This window comes from Dermacentor albipictus, chromosome 6, assembly GCF_038994185.2.
Source record: "Dermacentor albipictus isolate Rhodes 1998 colony chromosome 6, USDA_Dalb.pri_finalv2, whole genome shotgun sequence".
NCBI classification, from domain to species: domain Eukaryota; kingdom Metazoa; phylum Arthropoda; class Arachnida; order Ixodida; family Ixodidae; genus Dermacentor; species Dermacentor albipictus.
The window spans coordinates 74,584,690-74,599,977 of NC_091826.1; the positions used below are offsets into that span (position 1 = coordinate 74,584,690).

The 15,288-nt window shown below is 44.0% G+C and overlaps 1 protein-coding gene across 1 annotated transcript in view; it reads left to right on the top strand.

Moving 5' to 3' along the window:
* LOC139061210 (calcium-activated chloride channel regulator 1-like) overlaps positions 1-15,288 on the top strand; it is a 272,282-nt gene that overhangs the window by 151,679 nt on the left and 105,315 nt on the right. The window contains exons 8-9 of the mRNA XM_070540867.1: positions 8,497-8,611; positions 14,013-14,240. Of these exons, the coding sequence (XP_070396968.1) occupies positions 8,497-8,611; positions 14,013-14,240 (343 nt within the window). The remainder of the gene's footprint in view (positions 1-8,496; positions 8,612-14,012; positions 14,241-15,288) is intronic.

The window sequence follows — 15,288 nt, forward strand, 5'->3', positions numbered from 1 at the left end:
GCCTTTCTTTATTGGGATTTTGTTGCTTGCTTTATGGAGGACTACGGTGGCTGTGGAGCCGCTATAGATATCTTTCAGTATTTTTACATACGGCTCGTCTACACCCTGATTCCGTAATGCCTCCATGACTGCTGAGGTTTCGACAGAATCAAATGCTTTCTCGTAATCAATGAAAGCTATATATAAGGGTTGGTTATATTCCGCGAATTTCTCTATTACCTGATTGATAGTGTGAATATGATCTATTGTTGAGTAGCCTTTACGGAATCCTGCCTGGTCCTTTGCTTGACAGAATTTTAAGGTGCTCCTGATTCTATTTGCGATTACCTTAGTAAATAGTTTGTACGCAACGGACAGTAAGCCGATCGGTCTATAATTTTTCAAGTCTTTGGCATCCCCTTTCTTATGGATTAGGATTATGTTAGCATTCTTCCAAGATTCCGGTACGCTCGAAGTCATGAGGCATTGCGTATACAGGGTGGCTAGTTTCTCTAGAACAATCTGCCCACCATCCTTCAACAAATCTGCTGTTACCTGATCCTCCCCAGCTGCCTTCCCCCTTTGCATATCTCCCAAGGCTTTCTTTACTTCTTCCGGCGTTACCTTTGGGATTTCGAATTCGTCTAGACTATTTTCTCTTCCGTTATCCTCGTGGGTGCCACTGGTACTGTATAAATCTCTATAGAACTCCTCAGCCACTTGAACTATCTCATCCATATTAGTAATGATATTGCCGGCTTTGTCTCTTAACGCATACATCTGATTCTTGCCAATTCCTAGTTTCTTCTTCACTGTTTTTAGGCTTCCTCCGTTCCTGAGAGCATGTTCAATTCTATCCATATTATACTTCCTTATGTCAGCTGTCTTACGCTTGTTGATTAACTTCGAAAGTTCTGCCAGTTCTATTCTAGCTGTAGGGTTAGATGCTTTCATACATTGGCGTTTCTTGATCATATCTTTCGTCTCCTGCGATAGTTTGCTGGTATCCTGCCTAACGGAGTTACCACCGACTTCCATTGCACACTCCTTAATGATGCCCACAAGATTGTCGTTCATTGCTTCAATACTAAGGTCCTCTTCCTCAGTTAAAGCCGAATACCTGTTCTGTAGCTTGATCTGGAATTCCTCTATTTTCCCTCGTACCGCTAACTCATTAATCGGCTTCTTATGTACCAGTTTCTTCCGTTCCCTCCTCAGGTCTAGGCTAATTCGAGTTCTTACCATCCTGTGGTCACTGCAGCGCACCTTGCCGAGCACGTCCACATCTTGTATGATGCCAGGGTTAGTGCAGAGTATGAGGTCTATTTCATTTCTAGTCTCATCGTTCGGGCTCCTCCACGTCCACTTTCGGCCATCCCGCTTGCGGAAGAAGGTATTCATTATCCTCATATTATTCTGTTCCGCAAACTCTACTAATAACTCTCCCCTGCTATTCCTAGTGCCTATGCCGTATTCCCCCACTGCCTTGTCTCCAGCCTGCTTCTTACCTACCTTGGCATTAAAGTCACCCATTAGTATGGTGTATTTGGTTTTCACTCTACCCATCGCCGATTCCACGTCTTCATAGAAGGTTTCGACTTCCTGGTCATCATGACTGGATGTAGGGGCGTAGGCCTGTACAATCTTCATTTTGTACCTCTTATTAAGTTTCAGAACAAGACCTGCCACCCTCTCGTTAATGCTATAGAATTCCTGTATGTTACCAGCTATATTCCTATTAATCAGGAATCCGACACCTAGTTCTCTTCTCTCCGCTAAGCCCCGGTAGCACAGGACGTGCCCGCTTTTTAGCTCTGTATATGCTTCTTTTGGCCTCCTAACTTCACTGAGCCCTATTATATCCCACTTACTGCCCTCTAATTCCTCCAATAGCACTGCTAGACTCGCCTCACCAGATAACGTTCTAGCGTTAAACGTTGCCAGGTTCATATTCCAATGGCGGCCTGTCCGGAGCCAGTGATTCTTAGCACCCTCTGCAGCGTCGCAGGTCTGACCGCCGCCGTGGTCAGTTGCTTCGCAGCTGCTGGGGACTGAGGGCCGGGGTTTGATTGTTGTGTTCATATAGGAGGTTGTGGCCAAGTACTGCACCAGGGTGGCCAATCCTGCTCTGTTGAGGGAGTGCGTTACCGGTTGTGGTCACCGGGATCAGGCCACACTCCAGGCCTGTTTGTGCAATTCTATCAACACGCGGATTTTTTTTTTTTAATCCGGTGGAAAATTGCCGGCACCGGGATTCGAATCACGGACCTCTTGCACGCGAGGCGGGTGTTTTACCTCTACGCCACCGCTGCACCTTTTTATTGTACGGAGAATTTTATGATTTATGTCCAAGTGTAAAACACTGTTGCACTCTGCCAGCATAAGATTACGCGAAGCAGTTGTGACTGCAAATCAACGCCTCTCTTTTACGTTTGGCGCTATATACACTTTCGGTAGAGGTTGCACAGCAAGAGGTGTGACATAACGCAGCCATAAATAATCAAAACATAGTTTGCCGCTTCTCGTTGTAAATTTAGGAGACGATAGTTTCACAAGAGCTATTTATTCTAGCAGATTCTGGCGACCTTGAGCACTATCGTATACAGAATATTTTTAGTGCCATTGACCAATGGCACAACCTAGAACACAATCGTTTTTTTTTGGCTGATGAGTATAATATTTGCAATGAGTATAACAAATTCGCAGATGTTCATTTATAAGCACAAGTTCGTTAGCCATGAATATACAGTTCTGGCTTATACCGGGTGCTCGTTTTGCAGTACATCAGTTAGATATTATTTATATAATAAGTTTATGCACCCTAATACCCATGAACAGAAACCACATGCAGCATATTTCCGACACCTTTCCATTGACTGAACTTCGTATGTCGTTGCATAATTTTAGCGCCATACCAAAGGTAAAAGGAACTTGGCCCTTATTACCCCCATTCAACTGCTAACAGTTGATGTGAACAGCATGGGTTCATATGGCTAAAACAAAAACAAGCAAAAAACCGCCACCTGCACAGAAAAGCAGACAGCCTGTGAAAAGAGTTCTCATACCCTTTGGAATATTTACACTAAAAAATTAATGGGAGAAAACAAAAATCACAGAAGCGTTCTTACAAAGAAATGCAATTCAATAGAAGACCAATATTTTATTTTTTAAGGAATCACTTCTTTCCCTGTAAGGTCCAAGACATAATTTTGCTTCATTCTAAGAAAATTGGGGTCAAAAATGAATGTGAAAATTTGGTTCTCGCTACTGAGAGCGAAACTAGATTTTTTTTCCTTTCTTCAATATCTTCAGTTACCATTTCTGTGCAGCTTAACCAGTCAGGCAAGTCTCGGCCAACATATTTCGCATAACTTGAGGCACAGCGAAAGAAAGCACGAAGACAACAGAAGGGAACGCCCGAGTAAATTTGTCTGTTTCAAAATAAGATACGGTTGCAATTGTGCTGAGTCATGTGGCCCAGAGCATGCCTATATGAGCTCGAACAGAGTGGATATTTGGATGTGTCGCGTAGCGCGGCCGAAAAGTGGCCGCTTTGGGCTGCTTGAGGAAACATTATTTAGCCGAGAAAAATTGTTTTATTGATCTAAATGCCGGTAGAATATGTTAAGGCGACAAAAGTACGTTCTTTCCAGTCGCCTTCTTCTTTCCTTTTTGCATTTTGCGCAATAAAAAATATTTTTCTTTCTAAGGAGCGTAGTGCGCGTATCTTGGTGCAAGCTGTCTGGTCAGGGGGTCACACCTCATATGTTCCTGTAGCGTTCTTAGCTGTACATGTATAATGTAATAGTTCTGCGGAAACACGCAAGGTGGAGAGAAGTAATTAATAAAGGGAGAATTAGACATACACCCAAATGTAGCCAAGTGCTACAAATGAAACCCATACGGGTTCCTCGAAGCACTTGGCTCGCTACTCCTTGTCTTAGTTCCTCCTTTGTAGGACGTAGCTACGTTTCGATGGATATCTCATTTTCCCTTTATTAATTACTTCTCTCCATCTTGCGGGTTTCCGCAGAACCAATACGTCAAACTTTTGTCTTTGCTTCTGAGATCTTGATAAGTTCGGCTTCGCTTGGCACCTGCTAGCCGCCTGGTTAGGACAGATAGTAGGGCGGCTGCTCGAAAAGGTGGTGGTGCCGGGTTCGAGTACCGGACTGGGGCGAAGTTTTCCTCAACTGCGCTGCTATTCTTCCGAGGAACCCGTATGGGTTTACTTTGTAGTACTTAGCTACTTTTGGGTGGCTGTCTCATTTTTCCTTTATTAATGTAAATGTATAATCTCCTACAGCCACATTCATTTCTAACAAATTCCCCTCAAAATTTTGGAACTACTTAAACCCCTAAAAATGATTGCACCAACACACTAACACCGGAAGAACGCAAAGACAGCGCAAACTCATTAAACTCGTATTTTAAATCAGTCTTCAGTACCGATGACCAAAGTACACCAGATCTTTCGACAGCCTGCAGCAGCATAATTGAGCCAATCACAAGAGATGAGGCAGGAGTACTTACTCTACTACTAAACTTAGATCCAAAAAAGGAACTGGACCCCAAAATATCCAAAATTGTATAACCCGATACGCAGAATAGGTGTCTAAATACGTGTGTCTCATCTTCAATAAATCTTTACTAAACTGCTCCATGCCTAATGAATGGAAAAAAGGTAATTCCTTTGTATAACTCGGGTAACAAAGCTGTTACCTGTAACTACCCAAATTGCCAGATACATCCATTAAATGTGCATAATATGGTACACCTTGGAGATTCAGGATGTCCATTAGATATCCAGATTTATCCGGAAAGCGTTGCATAGATGTACTATGAATCATCGCAAATGCATCCGGAACGTGTAAGTAATACGTTGTGGGGATGTCAGCACTGGATACATGTAACATCTAATGGATAATAATATTAAGCACACTTACGTCCATAGGACATTAATTATACTATTTTTGGCTGTTTCTTTTATTCGTCACGCATGCATGCACTGGGCCGCTTCAATTTGTTGTCCCAGACTGCTTGAGACGCTACTATAGCCAGTGATTATTTGCGTACGCAGCTTCTCAGACAGTCCTGGACTGTTTGGGACAACAAATCAAAGTGCCACTCTTACTAAGCGAAGAAAAACTTCGTTACGACACCACCAGCAATTCTATTGTGAAACGTCTTATTGGTATCAACCGTTTGACAAGTACGTAATGATGTACACAATATTTGCAGTTATATACAATGGCAGACTGCAGCTGTCACATGACAAAAAAGTGAACAATAAAAATACAACATAATGTCATGTCTTGGTTTCTGAAAGCCACAAGCAGCACTTAACGCACGAACCAGTACAAAAATATCACACACACTTAACAGCTAAGCATAAAAACACTAAAAACTAAAAGAAAGTGCCATGTACAGCAAATATGAATTGTACCATGTACTCTCACCCAAATTACTTTTCGTTTTTTTCCCTCTTTTTTCATTTTTATTTTACAAAGTGTTTCTTCTACCAAATCTGTGCTTGTTGCCTTCAGTCATTTTTATTACAATATCATGTGTGAATTGTATCCCCCCTATGTAATGCTTCTCGGGGCCTTTAGGGTACTGAAAATAAAATAAAAAGAATAACACATTAAAAGAAACGATTGAAAAGGAACACTAATCTTATAGAACATGATACAAGTTCTCCTTAGGCGAGCAACAGCGCAGTGCTAGTTGCAGTCTCCCCAGTAAAATAAAACACAAAGGGCCCATTATGCGACATAATTCTCACGAAAAAAAAAACAAAAGCAGGATTCGCACAAAGAAATATCAAAGTACTATTTGACTAGCTTCGTATTCAGCAAACAAAGACTAATATAAATAACGTAGTTAAACATCAAAGAGAGCAACAGCTGAAGGCCAAGAACAGCAATATTAAGAGGAAAATCAATTTGAAAACCACCTATACGTTAGCACAATAATAAATTCTGTAAGAGAAGCAGGCAACCCTCGGCGGCGGAAGGGTGCCAAATTAGCTTATCCATAAAGGGGAAGAACACAGCTGCTGCATAAAAAATAGTTTTAACATATGGTTCTCACTCGATGAAGAAGTCATTTTCTTAGAATAAGTGAGCATTCAGTAATCAGCTCAGTTTCAGTGAGTATTGAAATCGTATTCTCTATAAATTATTCAAGTAGAATAACTATACCATATTTCCATGCAAATGAGACTACAACCAATTCGTGTATAGATGCATGGATACATAAGGAATGTCAATGTAATGGCAGTTAGTGGTTACGTGGTACCACAGCACACTTGGCATGCACTAGTCAATCAAGTGCAGTGGCACCAAGCCACATCATGCTATTGAGAGTGCGGAGACGCCCTCGTAGCCGTATCAATCAGCCCGTTCCTTTCAAACAGCCTCAATGCTTTTCATGCACTCAGCCTGACACCATGTAACAGGCGTCTACATTTGTCACAACTTTGAAAACACACAGCACTCCTTTTAATGCGATCAGGTGCCACGAAAGGTCAAATTATAGATTCAGCTAATGCTGAAGACAAGTTGCTACATCTATATCTCCGTTGCGTTATCAGGTTGGTGTACACTTTTGCAGTGTGTTGCCACTTCAAAGGGAATTTCATTGTGCTGCGCTGAGCATAGTGAAGTTTAACCTTGTAGCCATTACACTCGTTACAAGTTAGACAGCTACCTATTTGTCAGAACTCGTAAAGGTACATGGTCCGATTCTATGTGGGCCTGGAGGGCAAATCGTAATTGGAAGACCGCTCTCTTGCTGGCTAGCTTGAGCATCCTAAACATGAAAAAGAGGACAGACTCTTCTCAACTATTACTACTTACCCCGCATTAAGATATGCATGTTTACTTGAAGCTCATGATTGATTGTCAGTATAACGACAGGAGTGGACGTTCCAAAGACAATCATTGTCTTTCCTTAGGCGCGTTCATGACGGGCTTTATCTTGACCAAACCACGTGTGGGCTTCAAGTTAAGGCACGTTTCAAAATGCAGGGGTAAGGAATACGAAGTAGCTTGAGACACCTAAAGTCACCGCTTTTTAGCTTCTCTACATGCAGTGATTAGGATATGATCCCACAGTAGATATCAACAGCTATAGCATCTCCTCTATCATTGTAGCAGACCTAAGGCATCTGCTTAAATAGTACCACTGGCAATGAAATTTGTCCTTACAAGCTGTAGAGCACAGCGAAGCTTTATCTAATGTGCAAAAAGATTGACTGTTCAAGAACACGTGACACTATATAGCTTGTGCCTACAAACTATACAAGCACGCAATAGGGCGCGCTGTACAAAGGAGCTATATAAACGTACAGAAGAGCAACAAAGCGTGCAAAAGATCACTTAGCTCAACAGAGAGCCCTTATTACAAAAGCCCTCCACCAGCACACAGAAATAAAGCAATGCATAAATGGTGACTATCTCACAACATCGAGCACTACTATCGAAAACATGTGCCGGAACCATTGAAAACATTGTGTCTTTGTGCACAAAGCCTGTGGACCACGAGAATCACAGCAGAAGAAAGACCAAGGTGGGCATGAGAAGCTGCACTTAAACATGGGAATGAGGGTGACAGAGAGGTAGGTCGCTTGTCTATCACCATTTGTTTCGGGTTGCAGCTCAGCTACTCAAACTCGTCTTCGGCATGCATCAATTGGCAAAGTATGTTACTATCCCGACAAGAAACACCGGCGATATGCCTTGAACTGTACTGCCGAAACCATTCTGTATTTGCGTTGTGCACGAGCCTTTCCAGCCCAAGCTAAGCACTCATGAGCGGCATAAAAGAGAAGAAAGTACAAAAAACCCCGCCAAAATACCTCGAAAAGCATGTGCCTGCTGACGGCTGCACACCACTGCAGACATGGCGAGAATAAGAAATGAAGCGTGACAGCATCAGGAGGCACCACAACATGAAAGTGGTTCGACGTTATAGTTCTGCAGAAACCCACAATGTGAACAGCAGTAGTTAATGAAGAGAGAATGAGGGACCCTCCGAATTGTAGCAATTGCTAAAAAGGAAACCCATAAGGGTTCCTCCAAAAAAAGGGTCGCACGTGAAGAAAAGTTCGTCCTGGTCCGGCACTCTAACCCAGGACCACCGCCTTACCGGGGCAGCCGCTCTACCATCTGAGGCATCCGGGCAAAGTCGAATTTGTCAACCACTCGAAGCAAAGGCAAGAATTTGATTTTGCGTTTCGAATCCCGGCCCAGGGCGAATTTTTCCTCAGCTGCCAGGCTTTTCTTTCGAGGAACCCGTATGGGTTTCGTTTGGGGCAATTGCTACTGTTCGGTGGGTGTCTAATTATCCCTGCATCAATTACTTCTCTCTACCTTGCGGGTTTCCAAATAACTATTACGTCAAAATCTTACCGTTGCTTCGAACTATGCCCTCGCTGTTCCTCGTATTATCTGTCGACACCTGTCTTGGCACGTGCCTTCTTAGTAAGTGACAAGCTTTCAACCTTACATTCAGGCTGCCCCCACCCAACATGTCCAAACCCATCCAAGTGGACTTTGAAGAAGTCCAGCAAAAACGTAAAACGATCCAGCGAATTGTTTTTGCTCTAGACGTCTCCCGTAGCATGTCGGTAAGTGTCTTCTGCTTCTTGCGCTATTTGTTATTACTAACCTTCCGCAACATTCCCCACGTTTGAAACTCAGGCCTGGCATAAGCTGTTAAGCGATAACGGAGCATTCATTGGAAATTACTTACAACCCAGCGCATTAACCAGCTCATATAGTCAAGAATTTTGTACCATCTTGTTTTTTAAGTGCATTTATAAAACAGGCTTCGTAAAAAACTTCATAAATTTCTGCACAGGGCAGTCAGCCACGATGTTGTTAACGTAGTTTGGAAACTTTATTATTTTATAGGTTATCACACTATCATTTAGGCCGGCAAATGGGCAGTACTCAACGAGACAAGAAATGAATTAAACACTCAAGGTACAGCTTTCCGACAGTCACCTACCGTATGTTGCGAGTGCAATATTCGCGGTGAGCTGTAGCCACATGATCTTCCGTTGAAATTCAAGCCAAGAGCAGCGGCAATGTCTATAGTACTGCAGAATATTGCGCTCCAACAGAAAAGAAAAATAATTGCTCGTCGCGTTCTACATGTACTCCCGCTCTGACCGAAAGTTCTGAAATATTATTAAGCTCCTGAAACGGAAGATAATGTTATCCACCCGAATTTGGCAAAAATGTTAAGCTCTTAGAGGATGACGGAAGCGCGTGGCTGTACTGTATTGCACGGCGTAGAAGAATGTATCAACTGACGGGACACACTATTCAAGAGCCAACAAACGGAAGACGTCAAAATAAGACACTTTCCTCAACAACACATATTGCTTAGTCATTCGAATGGCCTCCCAGAATCTCTCTACAGTCTTCACTCTAAATAGCCTAAGTCCATCCAAGAATCTTTGTGGAACGTGATGAGGCTCAAAGGCAGGGATCAAGGAAAGTCCTAAGCACAGCTGCGAAACCAGCTCCTGAACGTCAGTTTGCATCTAAAAAAATTACTGTCAGCATAAATTGAAAAGCGAGCATTTCTAAATAGGCTTGACGGGATTCATGATGTATTTTTCTGCAGCGCTCACAATTCCACGAAGGGCGAAGCAGAAACACACATGCGTTAACTCTCAGCTTACATTTATATTGAAAAACATCGAGAAAGAGAGCAATCCGTAGTCTTTGAACATGCGACGTACCCCGGCCGAAGCGTTGCTGTTTTATTGGTGCATACTCAAATTTGGAGCCCGTCGTCAACTCCTATGTGACTTTGCCGCGCGTGCTAGTCCGACATTCAAATTCCTTGTCCCATAGCCGAATGGACTGTTGACCGACAGCCCCCTTTTCTTCTGATGTGAAGTGCTTAGATTATTTCACGGATGTCTGTTTCTGCTTCGTCCTTTGTCGAATTGTGAGCGCTGCACAAAAAATGCGTCGTCATGAATGCTTACCAACTTGCTTGCTTTTCTATGGTAATGCAGTCAACCGGGTTCTTATGAGACGTTCATTTGAGGGATCAACAGCTGTTTGTGCGCAAGCACGAGTAAGAGCGGGCGCAAGAGAGAAAATCTGGGGGCTTTGCTCTTTGAATATATTACTCTGCATAGGCATTACCGAGGAGGTTTCTATGTAGGCGTTTGTCCCTAGGCATGCCGGCATTGCGGTGTGGGATCGTTCGTTTGCGTTCGGACGCTGGCTGCCGGCGCAGTAAATTAGGTGAAGCAGCGGGCACTGACGGATGATTTGGCGACCGTTGCGTCAGACAGACTGCTCACACCTGCGGCGCTCGTGCTAACTCAATCGTGGCGGTCATAGCTTTCTCGCGCCTTACGGCAATGTGCCTTGTTAATGAAACCGCAGCTGTTTCTGTGGGAACAGTAGCGACTGTAGTAGAGCCCTGACCAGATATATTGAAAATATAGAAGGCAGACTGCCTTAGCAATCACGGTTGAACGCAATTGAGTGACAGGCCGCCGGTAACGATGACTGACTCAGCACCCGAGGCGCAGGCGTGAAAAAATCGGTCCGGTGTACCTCCAGAGGCGAAGTTCTGACTATTGGTGCAGAAGTCGTGGGGTGGTGTAGGGCTGAACTTAGCGTCACAAGTTACTTAATCGTGTTTTGTTTTTTACTAATTATAAAAGTGTGTTATTTCACATCATTGGCGGCACCTCCAGGACACCAAAGTGGCAACGGGACACCATATGCAAAGCTGGAACCCGGACTGGTCCGTGGGTTCGCGCTTGCCGAGGGCTGAGCGTACGAAGGATCGGCTGTCCGCTGTCGCGGACAGTCAATTTTTTATGCGAACAGCCTCTGGCACGCTTCGGCCTCCGCGACCCCAACCCATGGGCCGCCGTGCTTCTAGCTTTGATACCCACGCTACCCCTTGGGTGCCCTGAATATTCTGCGCCGTCTGCTTTAATATAAGCTCAGGTGCCCTCCTAAGGCCTCCGTTTTCCTGCTACGTGTGCCCTCCTGGTGCAGTGCTTGCAAAAAATCCAATCTATCGTCGCGACGAACAAAGCAACGCGCGAGTTAAACAACACCAGTCAGAACTTTGCCCCTTCAGACACAGCGATCACCAAATGGGGCGTCCGTGCCTACTGTCTTACCGCGCTGGCAGCCAGCGGTGGAGCGTAAACAAACTGGACCGCAGTATAAAATGGGCTGTCCGCTGTCGCGGACCTGCGAGCCCCAACCCACGGACCAGTCCGGGTTCTAGCTTTGATGTCCTTGTTGCCACTTTGGTGTCCTGGAGGCGCCACCAATAGTGCGAAATAATGGCACGTTGTTTGAATTAGTAAAAAATACGATTGAATAAATATAATTGCGTCAAGCCACCAACTTGCGATGCTAAGTTCAGCACTAAAACGCCCCATGACTTCTGCCGACATGCCTAGGGACAAGGGCATACAACACGCCCTAAGAAACGCCGCCATAGTGCCTATGGAGAGGCGTATATTAAGGAAGCAAAAATATCATTTCCTCTTTCGCAGCCCCTCTTAGGGCACATTCACACCGGCGACTTGAGGAGGTCGCGCGACCATTTGCGACTCGCAATCAAAAAGCGACCGAAGGCGACTGATGTTCACACCGGCAAGCCCGACTGAGCGTGACCCGCAAGTCGCAGTCCCGGAGATTATCGTTCTCAGCGAGAACTCTCGGAATCTACGCGAAATTTGAATGCGACGCAGGAGGAGGCCATATGTAGACACACGAAAGATCACTTCCATTGCGCCGCTGATTGGTTTATCAGTTTTGCGACCACGGTCGCGCAACTGAAAAATCGCGCAGAGAGCGACTTACCCAAAACGGTCGCTTTTCGAGAAAGGCGACCGTTTGCGACCATTTGCGAGTGGTCGCAAAGCGACCAACTTGGTCGCGCGACCTCCTCAAGTCGCCGGTGTGAATGTGCCCTTACTCGCGCATGGGTGCAAACGTCTGTCGTCTCCGCAAATGCCACACCCCGCTCTACCTACTATAGCAATTGCAAATACGCATCCGGGTTCTCTTGCTCCCACGTTTGCCAGAGCACATGTTACATGCAGAATGTATACGCCGTATGGATATTAAGCGGCCGCTTCTCCTTATGAAAAATGGTATCAAGGCGTCTAACACGCTGTAGTGATGTGAATCTACGTTAAAAGCCTATTACATTTTGCGTTTGTCTTCTTCTCTATTCGAACATTTGGAAGGGTGCATGATATACGTGGCCTCAGAATGCCCACTGCGCCCGTATCGGAGGCAGCCGTTGGGCCCATACTGTTTTCCTCAAGATCGCGAGGTGAAGGCGTGACCGATTATTTAGGCACATACTATAGTAGTACAAAGCCTCTAATGAAATGTGCCAGTGGTAGTAATATTTTTCTTGCTATGGGAGGGGGCGGGCGAATATCCACAGCCTGTTTCAATTATTTGATTGAATAACTCGGTATTATCTAATAATAAAACTTGACTAATAAAACGGGCCCCTTGGTTAACCCGCTTTCTTCTCTATATAATCTAGATAGTTTTGTTGCAATTTGAATTGAATATATAAATATTCAAGTTTCAGAGTATCAGAGAGTCGTTTCAGAGAACATCGCAGGGGAGAGTTCTGGGATTATTTCTACCATCCGTTGGGCTCTACATGCACATAAATGACACTCAACGTTCTTTTTTTCACTCGGCATCCATCATATTGCACCAATGCTCGCACGCGTAATGCGCATGCATGCTAAAGAGACTGTCAACCGTTTTTCAAGGACCTTCTATTTTGTAGCACAATATAAATCCTCCCATTTGAAGTGTCTCAATGTGCAGTATTTCCTGCGGTAAGCGGGTAGAAATTTTTACAATAGAGTTTTTGTATCTGCATAGTTTCCTCTTAGAAGTGTGTGCGAATGGCGGCGAGAGTAATTATTGGATGCGATGGCAATCTCATAGACCACGTGTTGATGCATTACTCCAATCACCGTGGCTCCATTCATTTTCACAAGCGGAGCAACTTTTCAACATGCGCTAACATGAAACATTAAAGAAATTGTTCTCTTGTTAAGTTAGCAGGACCAGATGAAATTCAAGTTCAGGCAATTGATACACTATTGTATCTAAGTTATATAACTCTTCCTGCACCACTTTTTGGTTACCTGATTGTGCACAGGTTCCAAACACTTTTTCAGTCTCGAGCGACGTCACATGCATGTGATGCTTGCACCACTTTCACAGCCAAATTAAAGATATTTTTTTTTTGTTTAAGAGATACAAGCATGCTCGTATCCGTCTATATTACACATGATCTTCTCTATTCTCACTACAATCCAAACAGATGTTGCGAGTGGCACAGTTCGTTTAAATGACCTCTAGAATAGAGCGGCCTGGAATTGTACCAAACACCCCGTCTTCTTCTCAGGAAGCAGTCGCTTGTACGATTCCTAGAGCTCCAAAAACGCTGCATAGCTGTTAAGTCAAAATGGGGGGTCTTCATTTTCGCGTTCGGACTGAGTTTCCCATCATACGTTGCGTAATGTTTAGTGAAATTGCCCAATCTTCTGTTTAGACCGAATGAAGTTCACACTATATTGAAACGTGTATGGGTGGACTCCGAAAAACACCATACTATAAGTTGTTTTCGGATCTTGCTAATTTGAATTAATGTTGCTAATTATAATTTTTAAATGTGATACCTGCGTTTTGTGAATTCGAACATTTTTTATTTATTCAAGGAGCAACATAAAAAATTGGTTCTGTAAATACGCATTAGATCGATTTTGTGTCAGATGTCGAACTGTGTTAAACAAGTTGTCAATGCAGCGTCTTCTAGTGAAATATTTAAAACTAGCAATGTCTCTTTAGTCGATGACTTGTCCCGCTTTCTTGTTATCTTGTACCACTCGAGTGCCATGACCCCACCAGTCCACACAAGGCGCAACATTGTTAATCCCACCTTGCTATTCTGGACAATGTCTGCACTCTAAGCCTTCCATATTGCAGAGCCACAATCGACTGCAAATTGTGAAGGATGCGGTTGTTGGCTTCCTACTGAGCTTACTCGACGACTCGATCCGGCTCGCCATCGTCAAGTTCAGCAGGGTGGCAGAGGTGCAGCACCCAATGACGGCTGTCAATAAAGCAACCATGGGAGGCTTTCGCGATGCTCTGCATAACCTGTCAACGGCTGGCGGCACCTGTATTGGTTGCGCTCTGGAGAAGGCTCGTGAGGTATGCTATAACGTGAAACGTTTATTACCAATTCTATAAAAAAACATCTGTATTGTCACGCTGTCCTGGTTGTGAAGAATCAGGCCTGGCCTAGGAAAGTCGCAAAACAAACTTTTTTTCGGGCAATCCTGCGCCTACAAACGCAAATTAAACCCCTGTGCTCGCCACAAGCGTTGCGTTCATCGTCGAAATTTGATGTGCGGGTCAAACGCATCGGTAATAAATAAGTGGCTCGTATAGATCCCAGCGTATTTGCCGGTGCAGTGCTAATGTATGGTGTGCTTTACCTTGGGATTGCGTAGATAATTTTGTTGCCTCCTCTGTGCAACCCTATACTGATGCCCGGCATGTGCTTTACCATACCAGTTTTTTCTGCTTTTGGTTTTGCACGGTTGCCGCCCTCCCCTTCCCCTTTTGTAGCAATTATAACTACACGCTTATCGAGAGGAAAGTTTGAAAAATAAAATGTGCATTTAAAAATAATGACCTAGTCAGATATAATTTAATGGAGGCGTTTATGGGGCGCTGTATGAACCTTCTTAATTGCCGTCCCAGATTTGAGCAGCCAGTTATATTATGCAATAGTTGCAGTAAGAAAAAGAGTGTGTCTGCCGGAAAAAATGAGTTATTCAAAACGCAAGTTCATGGCGGCATTTGTTCAAGAAACTTAAGTATTGCTTCAAAAGATTTGAGTGTGAGTGCTCCAATATTAAAGATGGGCGAGCCTGTGCAAACGCTGTGTTCCTCATGTGAGAGCGCATCACCCTTGGGCAATCTCTAGCTGCTTTTACGTTCATTCACCCGCTATTTTGTTTCTCATTTTAAAAAATCGTTTTTCATTCACAAAGAGAGGGAAATCTGAGCTTAAATCGGTATTTACAGTATACGAGCCTCTCGGCGCGCTACATGAATACGATAACAGACTGATTGTACATAGAAATGGGCAGAAAGCTTTTATGTGATGTGGCAATATATTTTTATTTGCTGTGCCGCCAAATGATCTAGGTGCAAGACTGATACAATATTCCGACAAGGGTACCACATAAAT